Consider the following 18,231-nt stretch of genomic DNA (forward strand, 5'->3'; position numbering starts at 1 on the left):
TACGTAGCGGACCTTGTACCACCCATGCTACTTTGATAGTTTGGTTTAAGATAGGGGGAGGTGTAGCCATTTGTCAACTATGTAGCAGATCTTGTACCGCCCACTAAGATAGCGCCCATGCTACAGCGGCAGTTGGGTTTAGGGTAGGGGGAGGCGCCTGATCATCAACTATGTTGTGGACCTGGTCAACTATGTCATCAAGCTGCGGCCCGCAGCAAGGACTGTCTCGAATAATCAGTGATCCTTCAGATCCTCTCAGAAAGTATAGTTTACTGCTGAACAACTCATTTTATCATGTTAAAATAACAGAAGTATCTAACATCGGTACTTCAATCTCCTCCCGGAGCTCCGACAGTCTGCTTAGAGAAGCTGTCAATCACAACTGTCAATCATGATGACACACCCCGTTTTTATAGCATTAAATTACTGGCTAAAAACATACTGCTTTTATTTGAACCTATATCAGCTTAATAACCAGCGCATCAATTGACCCAAACCATCTTTCAGGAAATGTTATTACAGCTGTAAATAATTGTTTTATTTGAGCTCAAGTTTTGTTCGTTAACATAGGGGAGGCGGACTTTGTGAAGTTTATTTATAAACAAATTTTGAGAGGATCACATGCTTATGACTGTTCACAGCTGTTCCAACTTTAGCTAATGACTAGTTATCCTATCAGACGATCCTTAACTCACTATAAATGACCAGACTTTTCTCATCTCAATATCTTCGCCCCCCCCCCCACCCAACCCTACTTTCCCTCCTTTCAAACACGGTGGCCAGTGATTTGCGCTGTTGCCTGAATGCAAGAATGCCTCTGGTTTAATTCCCTTCAAAACCAGGCGACATTTCTGTGCTGAGTTTTGCTCGTTCTCCCCGTGCTCTAATGGGTTTTCCCCGGGTTCTCCGGCTTCCTCCCACAGTTCAAAAACAAGCACTCTAAACAATTAATCCAAAATATTTTAGCCAAACTCTGAGTACACCTTCTCAGCATCCATATCTGACACTTAGCTACAATACGCAGAAGAGGAAGTCATCGAGATCTACCTGAGCTCAAACTCCCCTCTCGCCTTGCAACGGGAGGGAGCCCAGGGCTTGAGGATCTTATAAGCTCAGGGCTCTCTCTCAGGACAGCACGCCAAACACGCTTTATTATCAATCATCAGCTAAGTGTGAACTCTTGAAATGACTTGTACATCAGCCGGCCCCCAGGGGGCGATCTAACAGCTGGAAGCGTCACTCAAAAGGAGGCGTGCGACACACTTGGTCCAAACCGTTTACAAAAGTAGATTTTTATCATAAGTGCCTTAAAAATTGACTAATGCAAACATTAAAAAGCTATAATTTGTAGTAATCTGTGCTGAGGTATAGGAGTGTGAGATGCAGGACTGCCAGACTCAAGAACTCTTTCTTCCTATCAGCTATCAGACTTCTAAACAGATAACCAACGCACATAACAGTCTCTTTTTCTGCTCAGTACAACACTACATTCTCCATCCCATTTTGCACTATTTTATTATTATTTTTTTTGCACATAAGCCAATTGCACTAGGCACTTTTTGCATAATAAGCACAATTAAAAAAATAAAAAAATAAAATCTGTTTCATTACTCAATTCAGGTTTATATATTGTTTACATTTATAGATATTCATATACTTACATTTTATAATCATACTTCAGTCACTTCTGTGTATATATATGTGTATTTATGTGTGTGTTGTGTATGATGTGTGTATGACTTCACTGTGGACGGCAAAGTAAGAATCTCATTGTACAGGGAGACGTGTTTCCTTACTGTGCACATGACAATAAACAGTTGAATTGAATTGAAATATTATCACTGAAGGAAAGAACTGCTGCAAAAAACAACAAACAAACAACCCCCCCCCCCCCCCCACCACCACAATATGTTAAACGTATATAAACCAACCATTTGTAGATCTTTAAATGAGTCACAATGCAGAATATTAGCATGTGTTAGACTCATGTTACTGTATCACAAAGTCATCTCCATGTCTGTGTGAAGCCAGCGTGAGATGTACAGTATGACTGGCTGTTAGTCAGTGTGCCACAGTAGTATAAAGAGGGCTTCTCTTTCATTCATCTTCCGCTGGCATGGATTTCAGGGAAGTCAGAGTCTTTTTCTGTGTATTCTATTATTCAACGGGTGGGTTTTGCCCCTCAAAACCCTACTCACTTTATCACATTATACATAAAACACAAAGAACAAGCACCCAGTGCCACAGAGGCCAGGCTTTGAGCTTGACGAGTTCAAAGCCCGTGGACCTACAGAGCTGTGCGTGTGTGTGTGTATAACCTAGAGAAAGAGCGCTGAACGCAGAGCCAGCGCAACCGAACTCATTTGTCTGAAGCCAGAGTTTAATATTCAGAGGCGAACTGTAACCTTTGCCTTCAGCCAACAGGGGCGTACCTGAGCACAGCTGCAATTCACCGGTTTGTTTGTATCAAAGCCTTGCAGTGCACTGCGGAAACATATGCAGTCAATATTCAAAAAGCTGAAGATCTTTCTTTTCTGACAGCCAGCCCTACTGAGAGAGAGAGAGAGAGAAAGGGGGAATCATTGCTGAAGAAAGATATGACTAATTTCAACAATTCAGCAATTTTCCACTTCATCCACTCCCGAGACGCTTCCAGTAGGAAATCGGCACTTTTCTGTCAGGTCTTACAGAGCTTTCCCGAATACTAAACCACAAACAAAACTGGAGGGTGAAACACGTATACCATGCAGTCGCTTTATTGTTTACTCTGGTACTTTTTGCAATGGCAGACATGAAAAAGAAGTTCATTCAAGTGTGCTACTTCAACAACAACAACGAAAACGAAAGAGAAAGAGAAAGCATTTTTTCAGTCTATTATTATGTGCTTTTAAAGGTTCAGGACACCCCGGAGAACTTATTTTTTTATATTAACAGATGTGTGTGTGTTGAGCATCAGTTAAGACAATGTTAGCACCTGTCAGCTTTAATTGTGGGGAAAACTGGATAATTTTGAGCTTTTGTCAGCTAATTTTTAGCTTACGGTTTTAAAGTGATTTTTGGGGCGGGATCAAAATCGGCGACGTAGCGCAGAACTGCAACTGCAATGATGATGCATCGGTTTCTCATTATTATTCATAGCGAAGTTTTCTTATCCTATGAGAAGAGCCGGCTGCTTAATTATTCATGAGACCTGCCAGTGTCAAGCCCGAGCTGAGAGACACGGAAACCACGGCACAGTATTGAGCCGTTCATGAAGGCTCGTATGCCCACGGGGTTTGTTGCATGTTTTCCCTCGCGATCTTGTCAGGGCCGATCATACAGCAAAGCTGTGTGTGTGCTGCTAGCATTTTTTTCGGGAGAGCAGCACGAGAATTAGAGAATGGCGGACGCTGTCTTTTATCAGGAGTTCATTTACATTCAGACACATCGCCGTGCTGCTGTGTTTGCCTAAATCCTCCAGATTACCAGCAGGGTTAACGGTTAAAATAGACGGGTCAGGAGACCTGCTGCACTGAGTCTGCTGGATACGGGGATTGAGGGAGAAGTCCTCATTTGTTGTGTTTACATGAACACGATTATCTTTATAATGATATAAATTGTGGTTGTCTGTATATGAAATTACAAATAACAAATGTAGCAGGGCATTAAAACACTGTTCATTTCTTTGCATTTTAACTTTGTAAACTATAAACTCATGCGTCTCCTCTTTGTGTCTCATTTTGTGAGCTGACTGACAAAAACAGTTGTTCGCTCACATTCCCCCCTGCTGGCCACGCCCACTCCTGCCCGATGCTCGCGGAGCTCCACGCCCATTAATCATGCATCTTTTGAAAAAATTCTGAAGTAGACTTTAACCGAAAGTGGGGGGTGTCATGGCCCTTTAAGAAATACACTACAGTATATACGCTCTGTGGCCACTTTATTAGGTACACCTGTCTAACTGCTCATTCATTTCTAATGTATAAATCAGCCAATTTTCTAATCTGCCAATCACATGGCAGCAAATCAATGCATTTAGGCATGTAGACATTGTCAAGACGATCTGCTGCCATTCAAACCGAGCATCAGAATGGGGAAGAAAGGAGATTTAAGTGACCTTGAACGATTGTTGGTGCCAGACTGGCCGGTCTGAGTATTTCAGAAAGTACCATTAGAACCAATTGAGCATGGTGTCAACGTCACAGCCTACCTGAGTATTGTTGCTGACCATGTCCATCCCTTTACGACCACAGTGTCCCCATCTTCTGATGGCTAGTTCCAGCAGGATAAGGTGTGAATCATCTCAGACTGGTTTCTTGAACATTTCTTTTGTCTAAGCAAAGTCAGACCTTGCTGTCCTAATTAAAGAATTCAAAACCAATGCATGATCATATTTTATTTTGCTAAAATAAGCGTCATCTAGAGCCTATGGCCTTTCATATAAGCCACTTCTGATACCCCATAATCAACTAGAAGTCAACTTGTTATTAGTTGTTCGTAAAACTTGGAGAGGCAACAAGACTTTAGTCAAGTAGTGTACAATTTAACATCCCGTCTTCATCCAATAAGTAATGGCTTTATTGTTTATTTATTTTCCCACATCATTCCCACTCTCTTTCCAGAACACCTTGAAGCAGCACAGACCTTTACAGAGATCCACAAACTCGCAGACAGAGATAAAAACCCCAACAGGCCTATAAATTTACACCGGATCACGCCATGTGTGCAGGAATACTGATGTACCGCAGTCAGAGCTCCAGGATTATACATCTAAAGAGGAGAGCAGTCTACCATAGATTATTTATACGCCAAAGACATCAATGCTTATGTGAATACTAATAAAGGCCAGGAAGCTAGATTTCCACGATAATCTCCGCGCTCAATGCACCATCCCGCTGAGGCATTCATCAGTTATACAATATTACGAAATATACACATCCTTAAAGGATCATCAGTTGATCCCAAACCCCGCAATAGCATGTATGATGCCTGATCCATCTAAAAAACGTTACATTCATAATAAATCTCATACATGCACATCACAGTTCACATTTACAAAATCTATTTCATCAATTTAAAACACAATTTGCAAATTTAAAAATCATAAATATTTCCCCAAATTAATTGGATTTGTGTATTTATGAATTGTATTTTGAATTAACGAATTGTGTTTTGCATATTTACAAATTGTGTTTTTTGCATTTTCGAATTGTGTTTTGAATTTATAGTGTTGTTTGCATTTACGAATTATGTTTTGTGTATTTATAAATTGTGTTTTGAATTTACGAATTGTGTTCTGCATATTTACAAACAGTTTTTTGCATGTACGAATTGTGTTATGAATTTACGAATTATGTTTTGCGTATTTATAAATTGTGTTTTGAATTTACGAATTGTGTTCTGCATATTTACAAACAGTTTTTTGCATTTACGAATTGTGTTATGAATTTACGAATTATGTTTTGCGTATTTATGAATTGTGTTTTGAATCCACGAAACAAATTTGTGTAATCACAAATTGTGTTTTGAATTAATAAAAAGTATTTGCGTATTAACGAATTGTGTTTTGAATTTACGAAATGTATTTGTGTATTCACAAATTTTGTTTCGAATTAACAAATTGTGTTTTGCATATTTACAAACTGGATTTTTGTAGTTAGGAATTGTGCTTTGAATTGATGAATTTGTTTTTTTTTTTTGTATTTACGAACTGTGTTATGAATTAACGAATTGTTTTGTGTATTTATGAATTGTGTTTTGAATTCACAAAATGAATTTGTGTATTCACGAATTGTCTTGAATTTCCGAATTGTGTTTTGAATGTTTACAAATTGGATTTTTGTAGTTACGAATTGTGTTTTGAATTTACGAATTGTGTTTTGAATTTACGAATTGTGTTTTGCGTATTTACGAATTGTGTTTTTTTTTGTATTTATGAACTGTGTTATAAATTTACGAATTATGTTTTGTTTATTTATGAATTTTGTTTTGAATTTACAAGATGGATTTGTGTATTCAGGAAGTGTGTTTTGAATTTACGAATGGGTTTTTCATATTTACAAATTGTGTTTTGAATTTACGAATTGTGTTTTGAATATACAAATTGGATTTTTGTAGATACGAATTGTGTTTTAAATTTCTAAAATGTATTTGCGTATTTATGAATTGTGTTTTAAATTGCCAAATTGTGTTTTGCATATTTACAAGTTGTGTTTTGTGTATTTACGGATTGTGTTTATTGTATTTTTGTATTGTGTTTTAAGTTTACAAGTTAGATTTGCGTATTTAGAAATAATGTTTGAATTTGCAAGTTGTGTTATATATATATATATATATATATATATATATATATATATATATATATCAGTTGTTTTTTAAATTCACAAATTGGATTTGTGTATTTGTGAATTGTGTTTTGAATTTATGAATTGGATTTGCGCATTTATAAATTGTGTCTAAAATAAGCAAATTGGGGTTTTAGTTTACAAATTGCGTTTTGAATTTACGAATTGACTTTTGCAAATGTGAATTGTGTATTTGTTCATGTTTTATTTTTGAGACTGATCTTGCTCCATAGCATGAGCCAAAGTGATCCGAGTGGCTTGGCAGAGAAGTTTCAGTCGTCTTTTTTTTCTTTCTCTGCGAGTTGACTCTCTGCCTGGTGTTAGGAGTGGCTGCAGGCAGTCTGTGGTATTTAAGGATATTTTTCTGAGCTGATAAAATGTCAAGGTTGCCTTCAACAGGTGTTGCAGAAATTCCACCTTATCTAGCGCCGCACCAGCCATCGGCGGCTGAGCCCAGTTAACATGCAACTCTGCTCATATCACTGTCTGATAAGTGTGCCCACACAGAGACATGCAGCCAACCCTTCACTGACTCACATTTACTCAAATTGGGAAATGCTACCTCTGTATGCGTGTCTGTGAGAGTTTCTTTAGAAGTGGGATGATCAGATTTTTCAACTCTGAAAATCGGGACCTTCAGGTGCAGTGGAGGGCATCCCTGTGAGTTTTTCGCAGGAGGTTTCCATCCTCTAATGCCTGAAATAATGACAGGAATAATAATACATGAAGATTTAGAAGGTTTAATTTGACCAAAAATGAGGGAAAGTTTTGTATTGTTAGGACCAACTCGACTTGTGGGTTTAAATTTAATGAGAAAAATTGAATGGCTTTATAGGCTGGTGGTTTTCAAAGTGGGGGCCAGGACCCCCTGAGGGATCGCGAAACAATGAAAGAGGGTAGCCTGGTGATTTCCAAAAATCTATTTATTTTTATTAAACCATAAGAATTGCCATATATTATCGATAACCTACTAAAGAGAAAAAAAATAGTCGTTTATAGTTACTATGACTATTTAGTTCTTATAGTAGCTTATAGTTACTAGTTCTATTGGATTGCATCCCCTGGGGTAATTACATTGTATTAAAGACACATCAGATTGATTTAATAACACCAGGTTAAACTTTCTGACACGTTTACAGCACTGACATACATAAAAAATATTAAACAATAAATAGACTTAGGTCTATTGGTGTGTGTGTGTGCGCCATTGCATGCAAGGTTTCTGTATTTATAACCACCTCAGAGGATATTTGGGGTCGGGGGTTGAAAAGTTTGGGAACCCCTGATCTCGGCAACAGATAGATAGCTAATATTAGTTCTAGACATAGTCTAAATGTTAACAATATAGCATGATGTTTTATTGGATGTTACGAGTTGCCTTAAAGGGATAGTTCACCAAAAATGAAAACTCTGCAATTATTTACTCACCATTCATTAGTTTAAGCTTCTTCCTTCTGTTGGACACAAAAGAAGATATTTTGAAAAATGCTAAGAGCAGCCAGCATTCTTCAAAATATCTTCTTTTGTGTTCACCTCAAGGTTGAACGTGTTGTGTGTTCAGAGATGCTCTACTGCAGACCTCTGCTGTAACGAGTGGATTTAAGTTGCTGTTGCCTTTCTATCAGCTGGAACCAGTCTGGCCATTCTCCTCTGACCTCTGGCATCAACAAGACATTTGCGCCCACAGAACTGCCGCTCACAGTATATTTCCACTTTTCGGAACATTCTCTGTAAACCCTAGAGATGGTTGTGCGTGAAAATCCCAGTAGATCAACAATTTCTGAAATACTCAGACCAGCCGGTCTGGCAGCAACAACCATGACATGTTCAAAGTCACTCAAATCACCTTTCTTCCCCATTCTGATGCTCGGTTTAAACTGCAGCAGATCGTCTTGAGCATGTCTACATGCCTAAATGCATTGAATTGCAGCAACGTGATTGGCTGATTAGAAATTTGCGTTAACTAGCAGCTGGACAGGTGTACCTAATAAAGTGGCCGGAGAATGTAATATATAGCATGAGGGTAAATTTAAGACTCTAATCTTCTGCTGTTCTTTTCATCCTATTTGCATGAAATCTGTCGTGTTCTTAATGCTAAGGATTCAGGGATCTCACGTCCAGCTCTGCGTGACTAAATGTTAAGTGGAGATTGCGTGGCTTCGGGGTCGGCTTGTAATATGGTATTATGTTGAAGCTCATTTCAAAAGAAGGTTGGAGGTGCGCAGGCTGCTGCTGAAAATTTCAGGGTGAAGCTTCTGGAGCTCGCACAATTGTGTTTATCAGAGGCAGACGATCATTTCTTCTGGTTTTGTGGACGCGGCTGCCTCTTTCATCTGTGCCTTTTGGACATGCGTGTTCTGACTGGACTGTTGAAAGTTGTTTAAAAGTGGAAATGCCATTTGAGGCTGATGTCTGACCTTTCTACACAATCTCCAGGCTGCAGCCACACACACATAATGATAGATGACCACAAAAACACGCTGTCACAACATTAACACACACTCACCACGCACACACACACACACACACACTCACACACACACACACACACAAACACACACACACACACACTCACACTCACACACACACACACACACACACACACACACACACACACACACACACACACACACACACACACAGTTGCAAACACACACAATGATAAATTACCACAAAAAACATGCTGTCACAATATTAACACACACTCACACACACACACACACACACACACACACATACACATACATTTGCAAACACACAAAATGATAAATGACCACAAAAAACATGCTGTCACAATCTTAACACACACTTACGCACACACACACACACACACACGCACATAAACACACACACACCACACACACACACACACACACACACACGCACAAACACACACACACACACACACACACACACAGTTGCAAACACACACAATGATAAATGACCACAAAAAACATGCTGTCACAATATTAACACACACTCACGCGCACACGAACACACACACACACACACACACACACACACATACATTTGCAAACACACACAATGATAAATGACCACAAAAAACATGCCGTCACAATATTAACACACACTCACGCGCACACACACACACACACACACATTTGCAAACACACACACACACACAGTTGCAAACACACACAATGATAAATGACCACAAAAAATATGCTGTCACAATATTAACACACACTCACGCGCACACACACACACACACACACACACACACACACACACACACACACACACACACACACACACACACAGTTGCAAACACACACAATGATAAATGACCACAAAAAACATGCTGTCACAATATTAACACACACTCACGCGCGCGCACACACACACACACACACACACATTTGCAAACACACACACACACACAGTTGCAAACACACACAATGATAAATGACCACAAAAAACATGCTGTCACAATATTAACACACACTCACGCGCACACACACACACACACATTTGCAAACACCCACACACACACATTTGCAAACACACACAATGATAAATGACCACAAAAAACATGCTGTCACAATATTAACACACACTCACGCGCACACACACACACACACACACACACACACACACACACACACACATTTGCAAACACACACAATGATAAATGACCACAAAAAACATGCTGTCACAATCTTAACACACACTTACGCACACACACACACACACACACGCACATAAACACACACACACCACACACACACACACACACACACACACGCACAAACACACACACACACACACACACACACACAGTTGCAAACACACACAATGATAAATGACCACAAAAAACATGCTGTCACAATATTAACACACACTCACGCGCACACGAACACACACACACACACACACACACACACACATACATTTGCAAACACACACAATGATAAATGACCACAAAAAACATGCCGTCACAATATTAACACACACTCACGCGCACACACACACACACACACACATTTGCAAACACACACACACACACAGTTGCAAACACACACAATGATAAATGACCACAAAAAATATGCTGTCACAATATTAACACACACTCACGCGCACACACACACACACACACACACACACACACACACACACACACACACACACACACACACACAGTTGCAAACACACACAATGATAAATGACCACAAAAAACATGCTGTCACAATATTAACACACACTCACGCGCGCGCACACACACACACACACACACACATTTGCAAACACACACACACACACAGTTGCAAACACACACAATGATAAATGACCACAAAAAACATGCTGTCACAATATTAACACACACTCACGCGCACACACACACACACACATTTGCAAACACCCACACACACACATTTGCAAACACACACAATGATAAATGACCACAAAAAACATGCTGTCACAATATTAACACACACTCACGCGCACACACACACACACACACACACACACACACACACACACACATTTGCAAACACACACAATGATAAATGACCACAAAAAACATGCTGTCACAATATTAACACACACTCACGCGCACACACACACACACACACACACACACACACACACACACACATTTATTTGCAAACACACACAATGATAAATGACCACAAAAAACATGCTGTCACAATATTAACACACACTTACGCACACACACACGCACATAAACACACACAGTAGAACAGTGTTTCTCAACTGGTGGGTCGCGACCTAAGAGTGGGTTACAGGAGCATTTTCAGTGGGTCGTGGAGTGTGTGATCAAAACAACAACAAGTTTAATTTTTAACTCATTTTGCTTATATTGGACTTTTATTTTGAAATTGCACGTGCGACAACCGAACTGTTTGACATGTAAAATTTAATTTAATTATAGCAACAACATGTCGAAGCGCAAGTACGACCCCAAATATGTAAAGCATGGATTTAAATATATTGATGACAAAAAAGGCATAAAACCTCAGAGTGTCATATGTATTGAAGTGCTCTCACATGAGAGCATGAAACCTTCTAAATTAAAACGACATTTAGAAACCAAACATCCCAGTTGCAAGGACAAACTGTGGGCTATTTTCAAAGAAGACTCCGAAAGCTAAGGGCATCACAAAAGTGCCGAACATCTTCATGTTCAAAAAACAAGTACAGGCACTCAGCGCATCTTACTGTGCTCACCCTGTAGCAAAGGCCAAGAAAGCCCACACAATACCAGAAGAGCAAATAACTGGTGATTATGCTAAAAATGGTTATGGTCATTTTAATCATTTTACTTTAATTTGCTGGTTTGTTCTGTTCAACAGGATCAGTGTCAATGTTTTATTAACAGTTCAGTTTAGTTAATGGTAACTGAACCACTGTTTACAGTATTTGACATTTTTACTCTGTAATATTTCTATAATTTGATACATTTTGTTAAATGACAGCAATAAAGTATTGTTTATTTGTAAGTCTAGGAGATTTTCTAATGATTAATCTGTCACCACCTGTGTATGTTAACAAATAAATACAAATGAATTATAATTCCTAAAATTGTATTATAGTTTCTAAAAATTTGGGTCGTGGCTTGATGACCATGTAAAAATTTGGGTCCCATGGCCAAACCAGTTGAGAACCCCTGCAGTAGAACATATGCCTGTATGACCATAGACCATACTATCAATCCATACATCTGTCTGTCCTTCAGTTCAGTTATTGTATGTCTATCCCACAGGTGTCAAACTCAGTTCCAAAAGGGCCGCAGCTCTGCATAGTTTAGTTCCAACCCTAATTAAACACACCTGATCAAACTAATTGAGTCCTTCAGGCTTGTTTGAAACCTACAGGTAAGTGTGTTGGAGCAGGGTTGGAACTAAACTGTGCAGGGCTTCGGCCCTCCAGGGATTGAGTTTGACACCCCTGCTCTATCCTTTCTATCCGAATATATACTTAACTACATTTATTTAAATCAATTTATTTAAATTTGGGCAAATTACACAACAAATAATAAATAAATAAACAAATAAAATACAAATAAAAAATTAAAATAATAATGAAATTTTTTTTAATAAAATGAAATACAATAAATAAATAAACTAATTAATAAATAAAATTTGTGTTGTTTATTATTTTTGCTTAGTAATATGTTAACATGGTTTATTGTATTACAAAACAAAACTGGGGATTATTATTTAAAAATATAATTATAATTAATGTTATTACATTAGTGGGCGTCATGGTGGAACAGTGGGTAGCATGATCGCCTCACAGCAAGAAGGTGGCTGGTTCGAGTCCCAATCTGGGTCAGTTGGCATTTCAGTGTGGAGTTTGCATGTTCTCCCCATGCTGGCGTGGGTTTCCTCCGGGTGCTCCGGTTTCCCCCACAGCCCAAACACAAGACCAGTATTCCAGTATGTTTTGTTGTTAAAACACAAGTGGGCAAACTTGGTCCTGGAGGGCCGGTGTCCTATATAGTTTAGCTTCAACACTAATCAAACACACCTGAACATGCTAATCAGTGTCTTCAAGATCACTACAAATCTATAAGCAGGTGCGTTTGATTAGAGTTGGAGCTAAACTTTGCAGGACTCCGGCCCTCCAGGACCAAGTTTGCCCACCCCTGCTGTAGATAGACTTATGGATAGATGGATGGATAGATATATAAATTAAGTTATTCCTGAGAATTAAATTGAGAAGGTGTTAAAATAGTTTCATGCAGTAGTTTTATTATTATTATTATTATTATTATTATTATTATTATTATTATTATTATTCATTCATTCATTCATTCATTCATTCATTCATTCATTCATTTTCTTGTCGGCTTAGTCCCTTTATCAATCCGTGGTCGCCACAGCGGAATGAACCGCCAACTTATCCAACAAGTTTTTATGTCTTTGGACTGTGGGGGAAACCAGAGCACCCGGAGGAAACCCACGTGAAGGCAGGGAGAACATGCAAACTCCACACAGAAACACCAACTGAGCCGAGGTTCGAACCAGCGACCTTCTTGCTGAGGCGACAGCACTACCTACTGCGTCACTGCCTCGCCCCTATTATTATTATTATTTTTATTATTATTATTATTATTATTATTATTATTATTATTATTATTAAAATAATCAAAAGCTAACCCTGCTGAAAAATCCAGCTCAAACCAACCAGGCTGGTTTTAGAGGGGTTTTGGCCACTTCCAGGCTGGTTTCCAGCCATTTCCAGCCTGGTCTTAGCTGGTCAGGCTGGAAAATGACCAGCCAAATCCAGCTAAAACCAGCTTGACCAGCCTGGTTTAAGCTGGATATAGCTGGTTTTGGCTGGACTTCCAGCTTGGCTAGGCTGGTCAAGCTGGTTTTAGCTGGTCATCTCCCAGCCTGACCAGCTAAGACCAGGCTGGAAATGGCTGGAAACCAGCCTGGAAGTGGCCAAAACCCCTCTAAAACCAGCCTGGTCGACCAGCTAAAACCAGCCAACCAGCTTAGGCTGGTTTAAGCTGGATTTTTCAGCAGGGAAATCCCAAATAACTTGTGATTATAGTTTTGTTTGTGCGCTGGCTGAATCTGCAGCAAAACTCTAATGACACACACACACAAGATCGTGAAAAATATGGTGAAATACAGTGAAAGAGAAAAGGAAAGGAGGAGAATGGCAGCAAAACAAATGAAAAAGTGCGAGAGCAAGACAGCGCGGTAGATACAGAGAGATATGGCGTGTGAGAGATTGGTGGGGTGTTCTGCCTGATAGGGGGTCAATGCTTCTCCCCGGAGCCCCATTACTGGGTGGCATTAACGGATGTGGTGGGCCAGCGGGGGCATGGAGAGGGCCCGGAGACACAATGTGTGAGAGAATGAAGAAGAACAATCTGATAGTATCTCCTCTTCACTGCAGCCACCCACACAGCACCATCAATCACTGCCGAACACAGCAGCGTGCGCGCACACACATACACACACTCACACACACACTCAAGTGGACTAATGCCCATTAGCATCGCTGCAGACCGAAGGCATGTTTACCTGCGCAGGGCAGAGAGTAACCCAGCAGCGGCTCCTGGGTGAACTGCCGCTCGTTGAGTCGGCTCACACAGTACAGGTGGAAACACTCCAGGCAGATCACATGACGCTCGGCACACTGGAACACCAGCACTGGAGTCCTGCCAGACAGGGAGGGGACTCAGTTATTTACACAGTGCACGTGCACAACATGTTAGAAAATAGAACAATAGAGTTTGATGTCAAGCCAATCAGAACAGTGGAGGGCAAAATAAGCTTGGTGTGTTTTCATTCAGGTTTAGGTCAGGACTCTGGACTGCCATTTTAATTCTTTAAATCTTTCATAAGAGGGCTAATAATTTTGACTTCAACTGTACACACACACACACATAGATTTTTTTAAATCTAAATTAAAATGGCTCATTTGAACTCAGAATATTTGTCTTTGAGAACGGATTTCTCAAGCCAGGTGGCGCATTAGACCAGGGGCTCATCTCCCGTTTCCAAAATGCATCACAAACTGCTTGAGGAACTTTTCTACTTTGATAATTGCTAATGAAAATAAATCATGTTCAAAATGATGTACTTGTGTTTATTAAATGCTTATTCAGTTAAGCATGAAGTTGAACTGTGTATATATATATATATATATATATATATATATATATATATATATATATATATATATATATATATATATATATATATATATATATATATATATATATATAACAAGAGAGTCTTGTACCACAACTGCTACTCTTTCTTAACGTTTTATTCTGAATTTGAGCTTAAATGCAGTATGTATGACCCAATCAGCCGTCAGGACATTCACCAATGAGAACAGGTCTGCTAGGAAAGCGGAGGTGGTGGGCATGATTGTTTCATTCAGATATGTTGACTCTTTAAAACCTTTACAGAAACCACCAACACCCGTGTAACAGCTCTGAAATCTCACGCCGGTTTTTTCCAGAGCTCCTCAAATGCAGACTCACTTGACTTGCTAGTCAACTCGCTAACACACTGTACCACCTCCCTGACCTCTCTCTCTCCAGCTTCGATTGAAAGAGACCGCCCGCGTCCTTGCCGGTGCCCTTTTAAACAAACGGAGGAGATCTGCGTGGAGGAAGAAGAAGAGTGGAGTGGAGGATGGTGGAAAAACAAAGCTCCACTCGGCGGGGTAATTGCGGCGCTACTTCAATCAGTCCTTGATTTGAATGGCGGTTGTTGGTGATTGGCCTCCATTGTCTGGTTTCTGCCTGACCCTCCGTGCGAGACCAGCAGGTAGGAGCATTTTCCACGGGAACGCCCTGCTAATAGCTGACCTTCATTGGTAGGACACACTTAGCGCTCGCTTTTTCTGGAAAAAAAATAAATAAATCGGCCACTGTTGATTGAAGGGCCGCACAGTATGAGGCATACACAGGTTCAAGGGTACAGGCAAGCTTGTCTTTCAGCATGTTTGTATCAATCTTTAGTTTACTTGTCCGTCGCACTGTGGGTATTTCATCTTTTTTGACCGCCGGATCAATCAGAAAGCCTCGAAATATTCTGTCAAAGCTTGCTTTGTTTTGGAAAGAAACTTTTTCTATCTGTTATTGGTCAGATTTGATAGTCTGTGAGAGAATCTAACAAATGTTTGCTAATAGTTGAATTATTTACATCATTTATTTAGCAGATGCTTTTATTAACCAGTTAAACTCGGCTGCTATTTTGGGATTTCCGCCTGGATTTTGCCTACCCAAATTTAAAAGCTTCCCAAATTCACATGCAGTGGTGTAAATGCAAAAATTTGGTATCATTTTAAAGAAAACCCTTTGAATTTTTATAAAACACTATTGAAAGTGTTTAAATATGTGTATATGTTGTCTGTGTTATAATAAACACCTAAAAAAAGAGGCACTTTTTGTATTTTGTATTTGTATTAAGTGTACCTTTTAGGTTCTGTGTGGACTAGGGTGCTGTAATTAATTTTGGTGGTTCCTGCACATGTCTGTAATCACAGGAAAAAAGAAAAATGTCTCCACCATAATCTATGCTAAAGTTATTGTATTCCAACTGATGAGAGGGGCTGTACAAGCCACAGGGAGCGATCATTGATTTCATATTTCACTATTCTTTTGTTTGATCAAACATAACTCACTGTGTTTGGACCACATCAGACATATAAAAGGATTACTTATGCACATCACCTCAAAAACAGAGGAGAAATGGCCCTGAAGCGCACGGCATAAGAGATGACAGCTGTCTGTGCTATCTGGGGCTGCTTATTGACCATGAATGTATTGTTTTCACTTCTGCGCCATGGAAACACTGTGATTCATTTAGCAACTGTTTGATATGTGAATATAATTCAGTAAAAAGAATGCTAGAACCGTATGAGCACCGGCAAGAGCTTTCATTTGAGCTATATCTTGTACATGTGTCATATATGAACCATATGAAAAATATGAAAATGAACCAATGTTCAATACCCAGCTCGGGTATCCAAAATACTGTGTATTTAAGTGTAAATAACTTTTGTACAGTAGGATAAAAACTAAAGTGATGCATTTGTGCATAAAATATAGATTCTACACTTTCAAACGAAACCACTTACGGGGGTCTGGTGCAAAGCTAGCCCTTAAAATCTTAAAGCGAAAGTCGATGACGTCACGGACCCGGTACCTGGTCCACAGAGTTTAAGTGGTTAAAAGTGACTTACAATTAAGGAGGCATTCAGCAATTCAACAAGAAGAGCTAATACACACAATAAGTGCTAGTAATAAGGGCTCTAAAATCAGACGCTAAAATTATTAGCTGAAATAACCTCAAAAGGTTTAAATATGGCTGCTGCATCGGGGGACAATAGCGCAGACGAGCTAAGAAGACAGCAGAAAATATACTACAAAATAAAAGTCCTTATACTAAAACATACTAAGTAATTTTGACACCATTCACACTAGTTCTGGTTTGTTGTGATTTCATGGGTGCTTTAAGGAACCGTGGATCCCCTGATAATAGTTCAGCTTGGGAAAAGCGAGAGTCACTCACATGATGTCTGTGCAGGCGATGCAGGGCACTCTGCGTGTGTTGGGCATGATCAGATCCAGTGCCACTGAAGTGTCATTATCACATGTGGGGTGGGAAGCACATTTCAGGTAGAACTCCTACAAGAAGAACAAATGAGATGTAATCATGTCCTGCAAACCCCCTATAACAGTCTGAACAACCTCACTGCAGTGGCATTATAGATTTGCAGCATGAGGGTAGATTTACTGGAGCTGAGTTAAAGCTACCAATACAGACCACGCACTGGACGCTCCACATAGTCTGCTGAGCATTGAAGTGCTAGACAGATAAAAAAGTACAACATACCTTAAAATAAAAGACATTTGCTACTTATTTAAAATGAGTTAAAACATCCACATTCTTTAGACTATTAGGCAAGAAAGTCCTATTTCTTTTGCATCATTTGCATTCACATGCAACTTCATTATACAGCAGATTAAAGCTATTATAAGCATAAAGGGGCTTTAATATGATAATTGTTTGCCATCTCACCGCCAGTCTGCCATTACAGCCTTGTGACTGACACACTCCGTGAATCCGGTTTGGGAGAAGGACGTCGTCCCAGCAGCTCGGCCCCTGCAGAAGATCACAGAGATGACAGACATCAATCACTGGAAGATCAAGAGAGACGCGGCAATTAAACAACAAGGAAAGGGCAAGACTATAAGGAGGAATAAAATAAGAGTGAAACGACAGGACAGTTTAACTTAAAGAGAAACAGATCAAAAGACTGGATGGTATTTTGCTTTTCTGTTTAGAGACTTAAATATGACATTTATATACAGTTTAATCTCTTTCTCTAGAAACACGAAGAGAGAGGTTTGCAAACTTGCATTTGTGAATGTGAAATTTACAAG

The 18,231-nt window shown here is 39.5% G+C and overlaps 1 protein-coding gene across 2 annotated transcripts in view; it reads right to left on the reverse strand.

The window, feature by feature from the left end:
* The window catches only part of prkn (parkin RBR E3 ubiquitin protein ligase), a gene marked incomplete at its 5' end in the record, with an annotated part of 163,018 nt that overhangs the window by 53,128 nt on the left and 91,659 nt on the right, over positions 1-18,231 (reverse strand). For both annotated transcript variants that reach the window (NM_001423707.1, NM_001017635.1), the window contains 3 exon segments: positions 14,348-14,484; positions 17,357-17,472; positions 17,867-17,950. In NM_001423707.1, coding sequence (NP_001410636.1) covers positions 14,348-14,484; positions 17,357-17,472; positions 17,867-17,950 — 337 coding nt within the window.

Source organism: Danio rerio, chromosome 13, assembly GCF_049306965.1.
Source record: "Danio rerio strain Tuebingen ecotype United States chromosome 13, GRCz12tu, whole genome shotgun sequence".
In the NCBI taxonomy this organism is placed as follows: Eukaryota; Metazoa; Chordata; class Actinopteri; order Cypriniformes; family Danionidae; genus Danio; species Danio rerio.